Source organism: Rhineura floridana, chromosome 8 (genome assembly GCF_030035675.1).
Source record: "Rhineura floridana isolate rRhiFlo1 chromosome 8, rRhiFlo1.hap2, whole genome shotgun sequence".
NCBI lineage: Eukaryota > Metazoa > Chordata > Lepidosauria > Squamata > Rhineuridae > Rhineura > Rhineura floridana.
Window position 1 is genome coordinate 51737925 of NC_084487.1, and position 18390 is coordinate 51756314.

Below are 18390 nucleotides of genomic sequence, written 5' to 3' on the forward strand. Positions count from 1 at the left end.
AAAATGTTTAGAAAGTATGTGGTGTTTGCTCAGAAACCAGAGCAAGGCGGAATGGGATTTCCAAAGGTGAAGCTCAATAAACAGAGGCTTGGACCCAAAGGTGTTCTTGCATGAATGGAAGGTGCCTCTTCCCCAATTACCACTGATTCCCAATGCCTTCTGTAGCCCCTTGCGTCATGTCTCACATTGTCCCAGGGTATCCTGATCCTCATGAGAAGCTTTTCTGGGGTGGACACCAGGAGACTGACATAGGAAGAAAGGGAATGGAAAGGCCTGTTCTTTGAATTAAAGCCAATATATCTGTGAACATGCAGTGATACCAGAGTGAGACCTTATAGACAGGAGGCATGTAACAACTTGTTTTAGCCACATGTACACAAACACACACATAACTGAATACTAGAAGATTTTCCTTGTCTTTTTTACCCAAATAAACAAGTACATTCTTGTCTAATTAAGATTATCTTTTCTTTCGCTGCCAAAGAGGAAATGAATACAGGTACAGTGCAACACATAATTACATAGTGCTACAACGGTGATTTACCACACACTTCCCAAGATGAAAAAAAGTTGTTGTTATTTCCTTATAGATCTCTTTATATAAACCTATTGGGACTATGGGCAATTCTTGCATGTGCCGTGTTGTGTGGATTAGCAATGTACTCCATTTATAAGGACTGTGACCCTTGGACAGCAAAATGTGTATCAGCACCAGACCAGGTTTAGTATTAACCATTTCTAATACATATAGAAGAGAACTAGAAATGTAATATTAGGTTTGACAATGAGATGTGATGTTGACTACATGGATTCACTAGGTGAAATCACAAGATAAACCTTGGAAAGAACAATTAAGGAAGGGCAGGGCTAGCCAACACATTTTGCTGCCTGAGGCAAAGGAGATGTCATCCTTGCCTCCATTCCAAGTACAGAAACTGATGAAATTGGCAGGTGAATCTTACTTCAACAATAGCAATGGGATAGCATTGTCCAGTGCACCAAGGACAGCAGGTCAGTTTAGGTCCGTGGCACACAGAGTATACTAGTTGCTGGAAACCACAGGAGTAGAGAGTGCTGTTGTGCTCAGGTCTTGCTTGCATGCTTCCCATAGCCATCTGGTTGGCCACTGGGAGCACAGGATGCTGGGCTAGATGGGCCACTGGCCTGATCCAGCAGGCTCTTCTTATTTCCAAGAGAGGGGAATGGCTAGGGGGCCCAGGAGGAATGGCTGGGTGTGTGTGTACTGCTGCTTGCCATCATTTGCTAGCTGAGGCAGTTGCCTCACTCCAGCTAATGGTAGGGTGGCCCTGAAGAAAGAATAACATTAAATATTTGGAGCCAGTATTCTCAAAGTATCTTGCACAATTCAATAAATGAATGAAATTTAGGTTCTAATGCAAATCTTGTATCTTGAATTTCTTGTGCTGGAAAAAAGGGTTTTTAAATATATCTTTCAACATATTTAGAAACTTAGTGTTACAAATGTATATATATTTAAGCACAGAGAAATGATGAAGAATGAAGATAATGAAAGAATGATAATGAAATAAATAAAAGGAAGATAATAAAAGGATATTATTTATATTGGATTTTTTTTCAGCTCATGCCATATTTGGTATTGGATATTCTGCAAGATTTTCCAGGCTTGCCAGGGCTTTTTGTGGCTAGTGCTTACAGCGGAACATTAAGGTAACTTAATCCTGAATCCACTGGAGAGAAAAATATGTTGTTAATGAATCCAAATGATTACAGCAGCCTTTATAAATGTAATCAGTAGATTAATAAATTTGGGCAGCAATCTTATATCCATTTCCCTAGGAATAAGTCCCATTGAACTCAGTGGGGCTTACCTCTGAGTAGGTATGTATAGGATTGCACTGTTAGGCTGTACTCCTTTGTACTTGGCCGTAAGGCCCACTGAACTTAATGGGACTTTCTCCATGTAAATATATACTTGTAAACATAGGGTAAATTGATGGGAGCCAATTTCAGTTGGTGAGAGTATATTTTAATCACTGTGAATACAAGCACTGAGGATATGTTAGTTCTGAACTGTTGCTGTTAATAGAGAGAAAAATCAAATAGATAAGATTTTATAGAGAAATAAAACTGTCTTGCCTATTTAGCAAATATAGAGTTGTCTCACTGAGATTCCACTGAAATGTATGATACTACTGAGAAACTACTTTGCTTCAAATCAAAAGTTTATAGATTATAGCCTTTCTCCTAACAACTTATTACTATCCTAGTTATTAATGCACTAGTGAAATACCCATCTGAGTAAATACAAAATTAAAATGCAATATATTTCATCTTCCTTAGTACAGTGTCCTCTAGCATCAATGCTTTAGCTGCTGTGACTGTAGAGGACCTCATTAAACCTTACTTCAAATCACTCACTGAAAGAAAATTGTCTTGGATTTCTAAGGGGATGAGTAAGTTTATATATTTTCAATTTATTTTAGGTTAAGGAGCCAAGTCTTCATTTTTATCTCACATATACTTAATGTGTATCTTGATAAATTCAATTAATGTTAATAGAGTTGAAACCGTATTACTCCAATGAGCCTTTATACATAAGTTATAACTTTTAAACATAATTTAAAGAATTTATTTAAATGACCTATTAGAATAATCAAAGTTGTTCTATATCAGGAGTGGAGACTCTTTGGCTTGCCAGATGTTGCTGAACTACAACTTCCATAATCCCTTGCCATTTGCCATGTTTGCAGGGTCTGATGGGAGTTGTAGCTCAGCAACATCTGGTGGACCAAATATTTCCCACATCTGTTCTATAGCAACTGATACACTATCTGTCTTATGGAATTCTCCTGCTTCCTGCTGTTAAGCAGCTACACAAATCAATTTGTGTTTTCTGTTCAGTACAGTTGGCTTATCAGAAATTAATTAAACAGGCCTTGTAAGCAGATATTCAATGCTAAATTTCAGTCTCAGGGTGTAATTTGAAGTTCAGTCCTATCCATATTTACTCAGAAGTAGGGATGGAAAGATCTTTCAGTTTCAGTTCTCTCAGTTTCTCATTTTTATAATCTTTAATTCAGTTCTCCACATTTCTGCAGCAATATGTGATTTTAAAAAAATCATAATGAAAATTCTCCAACATTTTAGTGTGAATGTCTCCTCATAAAACACATTTTGGAAAGTGACAATTTGATAAATTCGGCTTGAAATTCAAACTGAATTGAAATTCTCACCCATCCCTAGTAAGCACCATTTTATTCAATGGGGTAAGAGCATATGAAGGGTGTTAGAGAGCAGACCATTTTGCTGTCAGCAAAAATGAGGTCTGTTGGTGGGATAACACTCATGCCAATAAAGGCTGGCATAGACTCCCTGCCACTGGTGTTACTTAAGTGGTGGTGACTGGTGAGACAAAGCACAGTGTTCCAGGGGCATGTTGAAGTGGCTATGGATCTGCAGGACTCAAAGCCCTCTTATTCCCTTGGAACAACCATAAAATTTGCCCAAACTACACCATCCTTAGGGTTACTAAATTTTTGGAGCCAATGGGAGATAAAATCCTCCAACCTCCCATCCTGCCCACAGCAAGCAAGCAGGAAAATGGATATGATGGTTTCTCCTCCACAGAATCTCCCCCACATAGGATTGCTCTGTTAGTTTATATATACTCAGCTATAGTTTATTCAACTATATTTAGGTTTTTCATCTATATTACACTCCTAGACACTGTATCTCACTACAACTAAGCCTAAGCATATACAAGTGAAGTAATTTCATACTGTTTCCCTATGTACCCCTGGATTCCTTTCCCACCGCTTCCTATGTTGTTTCCCAGGTTAAATTTTAGATTTGGGGGCACAGACCTGACCTCTTGTATTCCGTACAGCTTCACGGCCATTGATGGGCACTAAATTAATAACACAGATAGCAACCGTACGATTACTACTGATAATAATAATGATAATGACAAGAACAACAGGAGATCTTAACGGGCCATGGAGTACAATATGGATGTGACATGTATAGGCAGTATTAGTACACCAGGTTTATATCTAATATTCCTAAAACTCTGATATCCCTGAATGCTGTTGCATGTTTCCATTGGGAACAGTGGCTCATATAGCTGAACCCCAGCTTAACATAAATTACTAGTGTCTCTCACTCTAGGATTACTGTGTGGGTGACACTCCCTAACTGTAAGTTATAGCTGTGTGCATGGTGGACATCATGAAAGGATCATACAGCTTATATATTCTGTGAAGAGAAAAGCAAGCTCATTCATACAAAGCAATCTTCTTAGATAATTAGATGAGGAATTTTTTTTGTGTGTGCTTTGTACTCTCCTGAATTGCTAATCATGCATTTGACTTTGTAAAGACTAGTGTTTCTACACTAGTCTTCAATGATATAATTTTGTAGGGTTTGAAATGTTTTATTTATGTCATTCTCTCTTGAGGCAAACAATAACAAGACCTTCTGTTGATTTTGGTTATTCCTAAACACAATCCTAGCTGCCAAAGGGTTTGATTTGTTATGAAGAGAGAGTGAAACAAAACCTACATGGCAAAACCTGCAACTAACAGTCTATAAATCCTGTGTAGCCCTTCTATACTTTTTAATGAGTTCACAATAAATTAACAGTGCTGTTTGTGAATTTTAGACACAGAATTCTAAAAGTGTGATTTTACATGTCTGTGCATATCACTCATTTAGGTCTATTTTATGGTGGAGTGTGCATTGCTATGGCTGCCTTGGCATCACTTCTAGGAGGTTTGTTGCAGGTAGGAGTTTAATAATTTTTCAGTTCATGTTAAATTGCCTGTGAGAACAGAACAATCAGTTCTCACTCTAGCAGATGTGAGTGTATTCTTTGTACTCCAAACTTCTTACTTTGACAATAGTCCAGTGGAGGCTCCTCATAAAGGGCAGGTGGGGCACTGCCCATCCTAACCACCCTAAACCTCCAACCCTATAGTCCAGTCCCTTCTCTGTTCCTTACAACATTCATATTCAACACAGTACCTCACATTTAGAGACACTCTGGACTTGTTTCTGTCCATCTTCTGTTCTGGCCAATCATCTCTGGATAGCACAGCCAATCATAATAATTGCTATGGTCCCACCCCTGTCTCCAGGGTTAAAATTCTAGTAGGAGTGGCTTAGGGAGGGGCCTCAGCACCTCTAGGATCTCAATTTTGATTTTATTTCTTATAAATTAAGCTCTAACCAATCAAGAGGAATCCCTCAGAAATGCATTGGAAGTTCCATAGCAATAGGGCAGAACAATGAAGAGCCTCCCCAATGCATTTCAACCTAAGCCAATCAGGTGCATGCATTTGCAATCTGCATTGGCTCCTCTTTGAGTTTGCATTGCTGTTCCCTTGCTTTTGCAAGTTGCAGCCTTAAAGCAACAGGAAGCACAATTCTTTTTCTGCAGCCAGCGTTTGAAAGCAGCAGCAAAACTTCTGTGTGAGTTCAGTTCACTATTTGATTGTGCAGAGTCGGTGGGTGGGTGTATGTTGCTGTATGGGGAGCAAGGCAAAAAACCACAGAGTGGCACGTGGGGGTATGCCTTGGTCCTGATGGGCCTTTTGCGGCAGAGAGGGAGGAGGAGGGCAGTGGCGGGGGTACGTAGGCCTTGGCCCTGGTGGGCCTTTTGCTGACTATTGGTGGGGAAGGGAGAGAAGGAAGAGGGAAAAGCAGGACTCAAATGGATCGCTCTGTGTGTGTGTGTGTGTGTGATTGATACTTTGCATCTAACCAGTTTGAAAGAAAGGAGTGGCCTCTGTGTTGTCTTTTTCTCTCTCTCTGTGTGTGTGTGTGTGTAGGCAGGCAGAAGGAGAGAGTTGTTGTAAGAGTTTCTAGTGTTGTTCATGGATGAGTGGGGATCTTCCAGATCCTAGTCCAGTGCTCTAACTATTGCGTTTATACATACATGCTCATTTTGTTTTATCAATAATTTGATTGTCTTTTGTGGACCCCTTCTAAATCAAGGTAGGGCACTTTTCAGTTTATTTAGGTTCTATTTGTAAAACTGCAGTGTTTAATCATCCACAGAAACTTTCAATGCAGGAGGATAGGAAGAAAATCTGACCTTGACCATGCCCCATAACCTTGTTGGCCATGCCCCTGTGACCTCATAGCAGCCCCAGCAGCTTTCAAGGGCACCACCCCACACAGCAATAGTCTTAGATTAGATTAAGTAATATAAGGACTGCAGCTAAATTGTTTAAGACTACAGACTTATATTCAATCTTGATCACACTTTTTATTTCAAGCTAATCAATCAATGCATCAAAATGTATGGGTTTAAATTATGTTAATGTACTGTAGTTAGTGTTCTGAACGACACTAATGGAAATCAGTGTGGACATACTTACAACTTAGGACCAAACTAACTAGTCCACTGACTTAAAAAAACCACTGTTTTCGGAGGACGCAATTTATAGCAGACAAGAGATGAAGGGGCACTTAGCAAGAATGCTTTTGCCACCTGGCATTTCCCTGTTCCATTTCCTATGCTCCTTAAATGGCTTTTGCCCCCATGAGTATTAAAGTGCGTCTTATTTTGATTGTTTAGGGCAAAAGGCCATTTGGGGTGGGCAAGTTAAAGAAATGATGGATAAGGCTCACTTTTCCCTGCCATTTCTCTGTTATCAATTTTGTTGTTGTTATGTGCCTTCAAGTCGATTACAACTTATGGTGACCCTATGAATTGGTGACCTCCAATAGCTTCTGTCGTGAACCACCCTGTTCAGATCTTGTAAGTTCAGGTCTGTGGCTTCTTTTATGGAATCAATCCATCTCTTCTTTGGTCTTCCTCTTTTTCTACTCCCTTCTGTTTTTCCCAGCATCATTGCCTTTTCTAGTGAATCATGTCTTCTCATGATGTGACCAAAGTATGATAACCTCAGTTTCATCATTTTAGCTTCTAGTGACAGTCCTGGTTTAATTTGTTCTAACAACCAATTATTTGTCTTTTTCACAGTCCATGGTATGGCGCAAAGCTCTCCTCCAACACCACATTTCGAATGAGTTGATTTTTCTCTTATCTGCTTTTTTCACTGTCCAACTTTCACATCCATACCTAGAGATGGGGAATACCATGGTCTGAATGTTCCTGACTTTGGTGTTCAGTGATACATCTTTGCATTTGAGGACCTTTTCTAGTTCTCTCATAGCTACCCTCCCCAGTCCTAGCCTTCTTCTGATTTCTTGACTATTGTCTCCATTTTGGATAATGACTGTGCCAAGGTATTGATAATCCTTGACAAGTTCAGTGTCCTTATTGTCAACTTTAAAGTTACATAAATCTTTTGTTGTTCTTAAAGCAATGCTTCACCTGCTTGCTATCACTTGTATAAGTCAGTGGTACTGGTAGTATATATTTAGAGTGGCTGGAGTGTGGTTCCAGTGAAGGCCCAGCCCTGTACCTAGCCTTTCTTGTTAGGTGGGACAGCCACATTTCCAGGTGTGGCATTTTTTTGGAGGGAGGAGGAGGTACATAGCACTAGACATTACTCCTTCTCCACTGGTTGAGAGAATTGAGGGCCAGGCCAGTGGAATAGAAAGACAGGGACCTTCCTCTTCACTCCTCCATGCAGAGAGTGTGTTAACTTACATAATTGGCTATGTAAAGGTCAAGTTAACAGAAAATGCAGTAGGAACACCAAATGACTAGCATATCTCAAAGAAAAAAGGATGTGAAGGACACAGTGAACAAGGGGATACCAAATGGTGTAAAACAAACACAATAGTTTATGCTGTAACTAAGAAGTTGCACTGTCCCTTTTTTGAGAGATCCCTAGGAATATCAGACTCAAAAGCTTGACTTTGCCTATAGCTACTGTTCTCTTTTACCTGTGGTCTGTTTCGTATTCTGACTCTTCATGAACAGGACTACTTTTGTAATGACAGTGAGTTCTTGAGCTTGGCTTTGATGCTGGCGTAGGCATCTAATTTTTAAATTCCACCTGAAAAACAAACTTGTCCATACCAGAAGTTTAGGGAATGGCCAAGAGAAAATAAATACTTTAGGGTGTGTTAACTCCTCTTTGGGGGTCCTTCCTTCTAGTCTTATTCCTGACCCCTTAGATTTTTCTTCCAGTTGGACAATCAAGAGAAAACTTTTTAAATGGTTTCTATATAAAGGATTAACTAAGCAATTGGAAACTGATTGTGGAAAGCAGTTGGAATTTGATTTACTGGCAGCTGGGTTGATTTTTCTGCTCAGAAACCCTGAAAAGGCCTTATGCTTAGCTGCACCCATTAGGAAAATAAAAAAATTAGGCCTGAGTTACAGCTTAGGTGGCGGCCAGCTAGGTAACTGTAGTGTGCATAGCAGTACTTTTATTATTCTAGGACTGTTTTCATCCTTTGCCATCAAGTTCTCAAGAAAAAAAATAGTATTTACTATTTACACTTTACTCTTTTAAAGCACCCGCTACACTGAGATCACATTGTTACATTTTTGTTTCACTCTTTAGCAATAAGCACCCAATCCTGCTCATCATAATAACTGCAGAATAAACAAACTCTTATTTCTTAATGCAGGCAAACAAGATGCTTCTTTATCACTGTCTGGGTAGAGAACACAACTGAAACTGAAAAACAAAACAAAGGAAAGCTCAAGGGATGGACTCTAACTCTAGTCCATAATACAAAGTTCTAATATTTAACTCTTCCAGAGTTATGTTACTACACAGACAGGATTTTTAAAGGATCACTTAAGTAATTATAGGGTGATTGGTATAACAGATAATTCACCCTCAGGGAGAGTGAGCAGGCATTATGTGGCTCTTCCAGATGAGGCTTTTGCTGTGCACTCCGACTCTGCCTCATTCACTGAATTTTTCAGAGGCTCCTATTCTTAAATTGCTACTTAATTAAATACAATTAAAAATACAATTTCCCCCCCAAATTCCGGGGACAATGACGAAGCATAGCTCTGGGTGGGGGAAGTGTACCCATTTACCACACCCTGGCTACAGGGATGAGTAAAGCTAAACAATGGGTTTTGTTAATGTTCAGCACTGTTTATGAGGATTGGTCTTTCTGAATCTGTAGTTTTACTCTTTCCTTAGGCAGCTCTCAGTATATTTGGCATGATTGGTGGACCTCTCTTGGGACTTTTTTCTTTGGGCGTCCTATGCCCCTTTGCCAATCCTGTGGTGAGTACCTATTCTATATTTTACTTATGGCAGAGGAGCAGCCTATTGTACTTTTATTCAAAGAGAATTCAAACTAATAAATAAAATGCAATATAAGAAATAAAAGAAACAATTAAAAACACAGTTAAAAATCAGTATGAATATGTGGACAAAGCTCACCGAATCCAGTTTGAGAACCCCTGGTTTACAATGACTGGCAGCAGCTCTCCAGGGTTTCAGACAGGAGTCCCTCCCAGCCCTACCTGGAGATGCTGGGGACTGAACCTGGGACTTTCTGCATGCAAGGCAATTGCTCTACCACCAAGCAAGGCCCTCCCCCAACATGTTGTGACTAACAGAATGTGAAGTTTGGCCTCAAGAATATTTTTTCCCGTGTTTAGAAACTGCAGTGGGACATAGGAGAGAATGTGGGTTATCTTTATTTCTTCCATTGTTTCCTTTTCGGTAAAGTTTGAACATGATCAAACTTTCTGTTTTATAGGGTTCATTTGTAGGCCTCATTGGTGGATTTACTGCTTCCCTTTGGGTTGGAATTGGAGCTCAGATTTACCATCCGCTTTCCCATTCTACCATGCCATTAAATCTTTCGACTATAGGCTGTAACATAAGCAATCCAGGCACAGAAGAATATTGGACTGCCTCAACAGAGCCGCCAGAATTAACAACTTCCTTGAAAATGCAAGCTACTGAGAGGTACATAGCAGATCTGTCAAATACCATCCTACAGCTATCAAATCTAAGGCAGTGGATGCAAAGTCATTCTTCTTTGATGACAGATGTTAAGATGCTTTGCCCAATTATAACTGAGCGCAACACAGTCAAATTAGTAGTTTTTTCTGTTTGCATTATTGAGAGATGGTGGATGAGGGATTTGTTTTGCAAATCATGTCAATAGATAAAATGCTAAGTATTTGTTTCCACATATTATTAATGCTGATGTCTCATATATGTAAACCTTAAGGGAACCCTATTTAGATGGAACCATATGCTTAAATTCACAAGCAAGGTGGCAAAGGGCATAAGCCTCAGACAGTCCTCCACCCAGGGGCAGCCAGGGCCCTGCTGCCTCAGCCGACACCAGTACAAGTGAAGTGGTTGGAAGGTCCACAAAAGGGGCATTTCTGGGGTGTGTCAGGGTGGAATTGAGGGGAGGGGGACTTAACACCACATCCTGAGCATGTTCAGTGTGGTACTGTGGCTCCCAGTCCCAGCACGTGATATGCCAGAAAAAAGGGTGGCATAAGGAAACATGCATTTATTTTCCATCCATTGAGCTCTGCTGGCTCAGTCTGCATGCTCCCCCCTGGGGGCTTAGGATGTGGCAGATCCTTACACTGCCTTCCCTTGCGCTGGCTTAACGTACACCAGCCTCCTCCAAATAGGACTGCTCTGCCCGTGACATGGTTACTGCAGTACGCTCTATGTGAGGCTGCCCTTGAGGATTATTGCTATGTCATTTATTTGTTGATTTATATAAAAAAGTCTCAAAGCGACTTTCAATACAATAAAATTAATAACAAACATCAAAAAATAAAAGCCGGAAAGGAAAAACAAAAATGCAGTAAATTATCTGAAGTGCTCATCCAACAATACAATAAAAAGAACAAATGCTACCCCAGCCCTCTAAAAGATGAGCATTACAAAAGAGGCCAGAGTAATAATCTGGCGTAATCTAAATCATGCTGTGGGCCTTTTTCCAGGTGCTGGAAAATGCAGTCACATTGATCCTGTTCTATTCCAGCTGTACTGGTTACCCATTTGTTTCCAGGCCCAATACAGCTTAAAATTTTAAACTTTATAGACTTGGCCAGCCTGGGACTCTCATACCTCAAGAACATCTTTCCCCATCTGAGCCGACTCACCTGTTGAGATCTAGGCAGCATGCTTTATTGCCTGTGCTATCTTAATGGGAGATACAAAGATCAACAATAGCCTCTCCAAATCTGTGGAATCTCTCTCCAGTAAGTTAGGACAGTTATTTCTTTGTGTATTTTTGGCAAGGGCTGCAAGATTTTTTTTAGGCTAGGTGTTTGACTGAAGTCTTTCTGTAGCTGTTTAGTTTTGTTCAGGGCTGGTTCCATGTTTCTGGGGGCCTTTGGGAATATTGGGTCCCTCACCACCACCTCCTGCCGCTACTGATCTTTGTTGCTGTGGGGGCCTGCCAGGGCTGCCACCACCACCAGCTCTGAGGGGGCAGGGCCCAACATGCTTCTGGCAGCAGTTCTTTTGGAAGGGCTTGTGGTAGAGCACCTAGAACCTCCAGCTGCTGAAGGGATTGGCAAGCACTGAGGAGGAGGTGGTAGCAGCTGTAGTGATGCCGGCAGGCTCCCACCGCAGCAGGAGGAAGTGACCAGACCCGGCGCTGGTGGTGGTGAGGGGCCCCTGTGAGCTCCTGTGCCCTCAGGCCAGTATCTGACCTGGCTGCCCACTCTCTTAGGGCCTGGTGTTGATTACTGGATATTGTTGATGTTCTTTATGCTTTATTTGTAATTTTATTACTGGTTTGAAAACCTCTTAACAATGGTATTTAAATAAAATAAGTAATGCATATTAGTTTCCATTGTCAGTCTTTCCATGCATTATAGAAAAATAGTAACATTTATATATCTGTTTTCCCCTCCAGACCTATCCTTGCAGATTATTGGTATTCCTTATCCTACCTGTACTTTAGCACACTTGGAACCCTGGTCACAATTGCTGTAGGAATAGTAGCCAGCCTTTTGACAGGTACTTACTCCTCGTTTTTTATTTTGTTGAAGTAAATAGTCTTTTCTAAAGCAAACTGAATTCTCACATCTCAATTTGCACAGTAGTATCTGGATTTTAACCATTACACTTTCTGTTTTGAATAGTGTTTTCTTTCTTAGATTCTCCTTAAAATTAATAAATTTTTCTGATTTGAAGGATAGTCAGTAGCTCGATTTGTTCCATCTTCTGGAATAGTTCCTTAGCTGGCATTTCACTCGCTTCTGGATCTTTTCTAGGTTCAATCCAAAGTGCTGGTTATTACCTTTAAGGCAGCCTGGTAAATAAATCCACAGATGTTATTAGTCTGCAAAGACATTTATGAATCTCCATACTGGCCATGGAGGAAGGGAAGCCTAGAAATGCAAACGTTTAGTTCCTGCAGCTAGTCTTTCTTTTAAAAAAGCCTACCAAGCAGACTGATAAAGCTGGGATGGATCACCTCATCCCTCTTTTTCCAACTTGCTGTGCTTCCGTAGGGGTTGCAGATGGATGTTTCTTTCCTCTGTGGCTAGCATAGCAACCAAGCAGGCTGGTAGAGGACACACCTTTTTGTTTCAGCCTTTACTTTTGTTTCCTGCCTAATCCATTATGGTATTGTTTTGTGTTACCTTTGTTTGTGTTTTTAACTTTTTAAATTACTGTTTTATTGATATTAGCTACCTTGGATGTCTCCATCTTAAGCAGAACATGAAAGTATGTTTGTTTTCAACAAGAACAATATAAATTTTATTCATTATTTATTTCATTTCTATCCCACCTTTCCTCCAAGGAGTTCAAGGCAGCACACATGGTTCTCCCCATGCATGCTATTTGTAATAACCTGTAAATATATGCTTTGGATGAGCTTTGAGCCTTTGACTAACTGAATGGATATTTTTCAGGAGGATTACGGCAGAATGTGGATCGGAAATTCATGCTCACCAAAGAGGATTTTTTGTCTAACTTCTCATTTTTGAACCCTAAACAAGTAAGTCTACTTTTGCATTTTATTCTTCTTGGATTCCTTCTGGGCAGTAGGAGATCCAAATATATTAGGATGTACATTTTTTCCTAGCAAGTAGGGAGGGATATTTGGGGACTTTCTTTAGAGGTTAACATTGTTCCCAGTCGCATTATTAAGGTGGAAAGATGATTGCCCTCATGAATTAATGAACTCCATTAAAAGCATGAGTGGGGTGGAAGGAGGGGAAATGGATTATCCTGAAAGAAGACATGGGTGGTTGCCTAGCTGGAACCCTGAACCAAGAGTACTCTACATTGCAACTCACACCCGTGAGTGGAAGGTAGAAAAATAGGTAACTGCCTTATACCTAGCCTGACCACTGGTCCCTCTAGCTCAGAACTGTCAACACTAATAGGAAGTGGCTCTCTGGGGTATCAGGCAGGGGTCTTTCCCAGCCCTACCTGGAGACAACAGGGATTGAATTGGGGACCTTTTGCATGCAAAACAGTATGGTCCTTCCCAATCACCTTCCCTCCCATCAGGGCCAGGTTGGGCCTTGGCCAAGGGCCCCTGGGGCCACAGGGATCCCTCAGGGGCCCCATGATAAGGTGGAGGAGTAGTAGTGCTCCCATTCCACGATCCGTGTCAGGGTACTGCTATGGATAGCAGGGGGAGAGTTTCCCAGCCTCCTGCCCATTCACTGGCTCCACCTACCTGTCTCTCCTATCTTTGTGGCTGCGCACACTGGGCTGCCATTAACCAAGATGGCAGCCGAGGTTTTCCTAAGGTGCTGATGCTCCTGCTGCCATCTTGGTTGATTGCAGGGATAGGTGCGTGTAGCACACATGTGTGTCATCAACCAAGATGGTGGTGGAGGCTTCAGCCCCTTAGGGAAACCTCAGACGTCATCTTGGTTTATGGCAGCCCAGCGCGCACAGCCACAAAAGACAGAGATAGGTAGATGGGGCATGCATGCTGGGGCCTGGAGCAAGCTGGTGCCCAAGGGCCCCCGGCATGCCTGGAGCCTGCCCTGCTTCCCCTTGATACTATTCATTGATGGAAGGGAAATAAACTATGCCAGTTTGTTCCCCATTCTAAGGGCATGTCGGGAATGGGAGGGCTTTGGACCTCGCACAGCTACAGTCTCTCTTGGCATGCCCTCAAGATGACCTATTTTTGCCCTCTCACATCACAGCTCTGATGTTGGAGTAGCGGAGGGGGTATTGGCTGCAGACCTATCCACAGCCACATGGAGGAGGTATAGGAACATAGGAAGCTGCCTTAAACTGATTCAGATCATTCGTCCATCTGGCTCAGTATTATCTACACTGACTGGCAGTGGCTCTCCTGGGTTCCAGGCAGGGAATACCTCCCAACCCTACTTGGAGATGCTGTAGATTGAACCTGGGACCTTTTGCATGCAAGGCAGATGCTCTGCCACTGAGCTATAGCCCTTCCCATGCGAACTCATATCTCCCTCTTTGAGGATAATCTGTCTTTGCCCTCAGAGAGGGAGTTCCAAAGAATTCTGTGGCTCCCAGGATACCCTCCCAGGAACCATAAGAATGCAGCCATAGTTTAGCTAGTAAATATTATTTGAGAAACCTGCGAATCAAAAACAAAACAGAATGTGTCCCAAGATGCTGAAAAAATGTGGATTTTCAAAATAGCCCAGCATATTTCAGCCAATTATTATTTAAAGGCCTTCTTCAGGGTTTACATTGAAAAACAGCCTGTAGGGATCTCTGTTAGGTATAACTACCATTCACATTATGTGGCAATTCAGATCTCTTGTGGTTTCCCACGAAAGGGACTGATAAGTATCAAACCATCATTAGTTTCAACGCTGCAGGCAGGACTTTGATGCTCCCACACCATTCCCCGAGTCCAAATATGTATACTTGTAAAAGCTGTGGCAGTGTTGTACAGAGAATATTCTTTCATTAGTAATAAAGGTATCTTGAAATTATATTATAGTACAAAAAGTACTGCTGAAGAATGATAATCCCTTGGAGCTTTGCTAACAGCTATTTTTGTGTAAGCTTTCTATTGTAAATAAATCACCTGTACTTTCAACTCTTGTCTATGGGCGCAATCCAACTCACCTTTCCAACAGGCTGGAAGGAGTTGGATGCTGCGGACGCCCGGCTCCGCAGGTAGGCTCCTGATCTGCCTGGTATCTCTGCCAGCCAAAAGGCTGGCACAGTAATTTCCATGGTGGCTTGTGGGTAGCATTTACTCCCCAGGAGGCCTGTTCATGGGAGCTGGCGCTTCCTGGCCAGCTGAAACGTGCAGCTCCCAACAGAGCCTGTGTTCAGCCAGGCTTGCGGCTCCCAAGCAGGAGGAAGATCCCGTGGGTTTCCGCCGGCTCCTCCTCTGCCGGCTCCCCATCATTTGGATTGCTCTGTAATCCAGTAATAGAGTTTTTTTTAAATACAGAGAAAGAGCCCTCTCTAGTAGTCACATATTTTAATAATGGAATCCTTGAGTGACCTTAATATAACCTTTTTTTACAAATGGTATTCTGAAAAATAGGAGTAATTTGCTTTTGTACTATTGGTCCCAATTCTTCTGCTTTGCTAAAGAGGTGTTGATTTTGTAATATTTGTAGACCACCATTCAGCCATAATGACACCCAAGACAGTATAAAAAGAAATGAACTAAAACAATGCAGGGCCAAGTTCAAGGTTCTAGTTTTGATGTACAAAGCCCTATACAGCTTGGGACCAGGATACCTGAAAGACAGTCTTATCCCTTATATACCCAGCCAATCACTGCGCTCTGCAGGTGAGGGCCTCCTGCAGATACCATCTTATCAGAAGGTCTGTTCTGTACAACATAGGAAACGGGCCTTTAGTGTGGCAGCACCTACCCTGTGGAATTCCCTACCCTAAATATTAGACAGGCGCCATCTTTTCGGCACCTAGTGAAGACCTTCCTCTTTCAACAAGCCTTCTAAGTTGAGACCTTATCTCAGTCTGTGTCTGTGTTGGAATTGCTTCTTAATATGTTTTCAAACTTAAAAACAAAAACAAAAAACAGTATGTTTTTAAACTTTTTTTTAAAGATACCTTGAAAGCTTTTTAAAAAATGTTTTAAATATGTTTTGTTTTAATGTATTTTAAAGTCTGTTTTTATGATGTTTTAAAGTATTTTCAGTGCTTTTGTTTGCCACCCCGGGCTCCTGCTGGGAGGAAGGGGTGGGATAATAAATAAATAAATAAATTCAAAACTAATACAATTCAAGCCTTTAAAACAACAGATCCCAAAACCAGCAGGTAAGAAGCCTAACTATATAGCAGCAATAGTAGGTCAATGGAAACGGAGAATACAGCAGGAAAAATGAACGTAAAATATCTAAAAGAACAAAAAGGTTAAGTTTTCACTCCACTCCAAAATGAGAAGAAAGAGTATGCCTGCTGAACTACCATGGGGATGGAGTTCTCAAGAACGGGATACCACAGAAAAAGCAATGCATCTTTTTGAGTACAGCTGAGAATTCACAGTTGATGGTGCTTGAACTAGGGCTTCATTTCCTGATCTTAATGCCCAGGGCAGAAGGGCTCATTCAGGAGAAGGCATTATTTGACATACTCAGATCCAGACCTTATAGTGTGGGGTGTGGAACATTTTTGGCCCCAGGGACCAGATATGTATCTGCCCCCACCCCGCAGGCTAACTTTGTCAGGTAGGTGGGACAATCTACCTGTCAATCACATGACACCATTAAGGCACCACCTGGTTGACAGGTGGATTGTCCCGCCCACTTGTTAGAATCCATTGCACAGGATTCGCACCTTGGGAACCACAGCACAATGGGCATTGGCAGCCCTATATACTTTGCAAGCCTCCCTGGCTGCTCCTTTCCACCTCCTATGCTGCAGGTGGAATGGAGAAGTGCAAGGAGGCTCGCATTTGAACATGTAATTTATGTTTTATTTTGATTTCTGTATTTTATTATGTTTTCATAAATCACCCTGGAATTATTGCTGAAGTGCAGTATATAGATCATTACACACATAAATAAAACATTATTTCTCATGGTAATTTTTTTTTTTCAGGATGAGAAAGTCAAAGTTTTAACCTGGAAGCCATTCACTATGCCTGATGAAGGAACTGACAATCCAGCTTTCAATCATATTGAAATGAATTTTACAGACAGTAATGGAAAAGTCAACAGTGCTCATATATGAAAATCCTCTTGGACTCTGTTGAATTTGGCAGCTACTTCACATTTATACTTACAAAGGGAGGATAAAGTTTATCTAATGCCCCCTCAAAAGAATTGTCACTATTCCTATGAGACATCTTGTTTGCTCATCCTATCCAGGACTCTGGACAAATCCAACCTAAACTTCAGATCATCATACCAAGAGGCAATAAATTGGACAACATGTAACTAAAAAAATGAGCAAGTAGTGAGTAATCTAATATCCTGATTTCAGAAAACATAGGAAGCAAAATTTGGAAATTAAAATTTATCTCAATTAGTACACAGTGAACTAAGTTGTGGCCTGACCATTTCACTGCTTCAGACTGCAATCCTATACATACTTACTTGGGAGTAAGCCTTAGTAACTGGTGGTGGCAGTGGGGACTTTTATCTGAGTAAACATGCATAGGATTGCATTTATTTTACCTTATAGGTAATAAAGATTTTTTACTTGCTTGTATGATTTTTCCAGTGGATTATTCCTACACAGGTAAAAGTGAAACCTGAATCAAACCTCCCTTATTCTCATATGGCAATGACCTAGAGAGATGGTGCTAAGTGAAATTACTGTTCAATAGAAAATAACTTTCTTTTACTGTGCAATTATATGAATGTTTTCTCAGAAGTAAGTCCCACTTGTTCACTAGAGCTTCAGTAGAGCTTATTCCCTAGTAAGTGTGTTTAGGATTGCTGCCATAATTGCAATTGGTTTTCAGAATGTTTAGCCCATGCTCAGTCCATTACTAAGTGGTTTAGTATCACAGACACAGTTTACACAATCATATCTCCCATCTTCCAAAAGATTACACCTCTTGCAATACCCCACATTTTGTAGCCAAATAAAGTAGGTATATAGTATTTTTTCTTGTTTGTTTTTCAGCAAGTGGCCATAATAAACATAAAAGAAAATACAAAAACAAAATCCGATGGCAAAGAAATACATACAAAGGAATTCCACAGAATAAGAACAGTCAAATGTTGAGTGCTCAGTGGCAAACACTGTAATTACAATATGTGAAAATAAAATATTTTTATTGTCACTTTGCAGATGTACATTACAAGAAACGGCCATTTCTGTTGGTTAGGCCAATGTTTATAATGTTGGAGGAGTTGCTATATAAATAATTCCAAACATTCTCATAAATGTCCCATGTAGTGGGAAATGTCCGCAGACTGTGGATCAGGAAAATCTGAATTGGATGAATGAAAGTTCAGGCTGCCACTTGGATGATGTGTAGATGATACAAAAAGCGTGTACTCATGGGACATCAGACAAAGTGCAATTCCTCCAAAGTGATAGTTTGAGTTGTCATTTGGAACTCTCCCTCATGCTG

At 40.9% G+C, this 18390-nt stretch overlaps 1 protein-coding gene across 1 annotated transcript in view; it reads left to right on the forward strand.

The window, feature by feature from the left end:
• LOC133390581 (sodium-coupled monocarboxylate transporter 1-like) overlaps positions 1-18096 on the forward strand; it is a 35514-nt gene extending 17418 nt beyond the window's left edge. The window contains exons 7-15 of the mRNA XM_061639475.1: positions 591-720; positions 1601-1689; positions 2323-2435; positions 4696-4763; positions 9066-9152; positions 9634-9845; positions 11776-11879; positions 12782-12867; positions 16905-18096. Coding sequence (XP_061495459.1) covers positions 591-720; positions 1601-1689; positions 2323-2435; positions 4696-4763; positions 9066-9152; positions 9634-9845; positions 11776-11879; positions 12782-12867; positions 16905-17036 — 1021 coding nt within the window. The 3' untranslated portion in view covers positions 17037-18096. The remainder of the gene's footprint in view (positions 1-590; positions 721-1600; positions 1690-2322; positions 2436-4695; positions 4764-9065; positions 9153-9633; positions 9846-11775; positions 11880-12781; positions 12868-16904) is intronic.
• Positions 18097-18390: the final 294 nt, after the last annotated feature.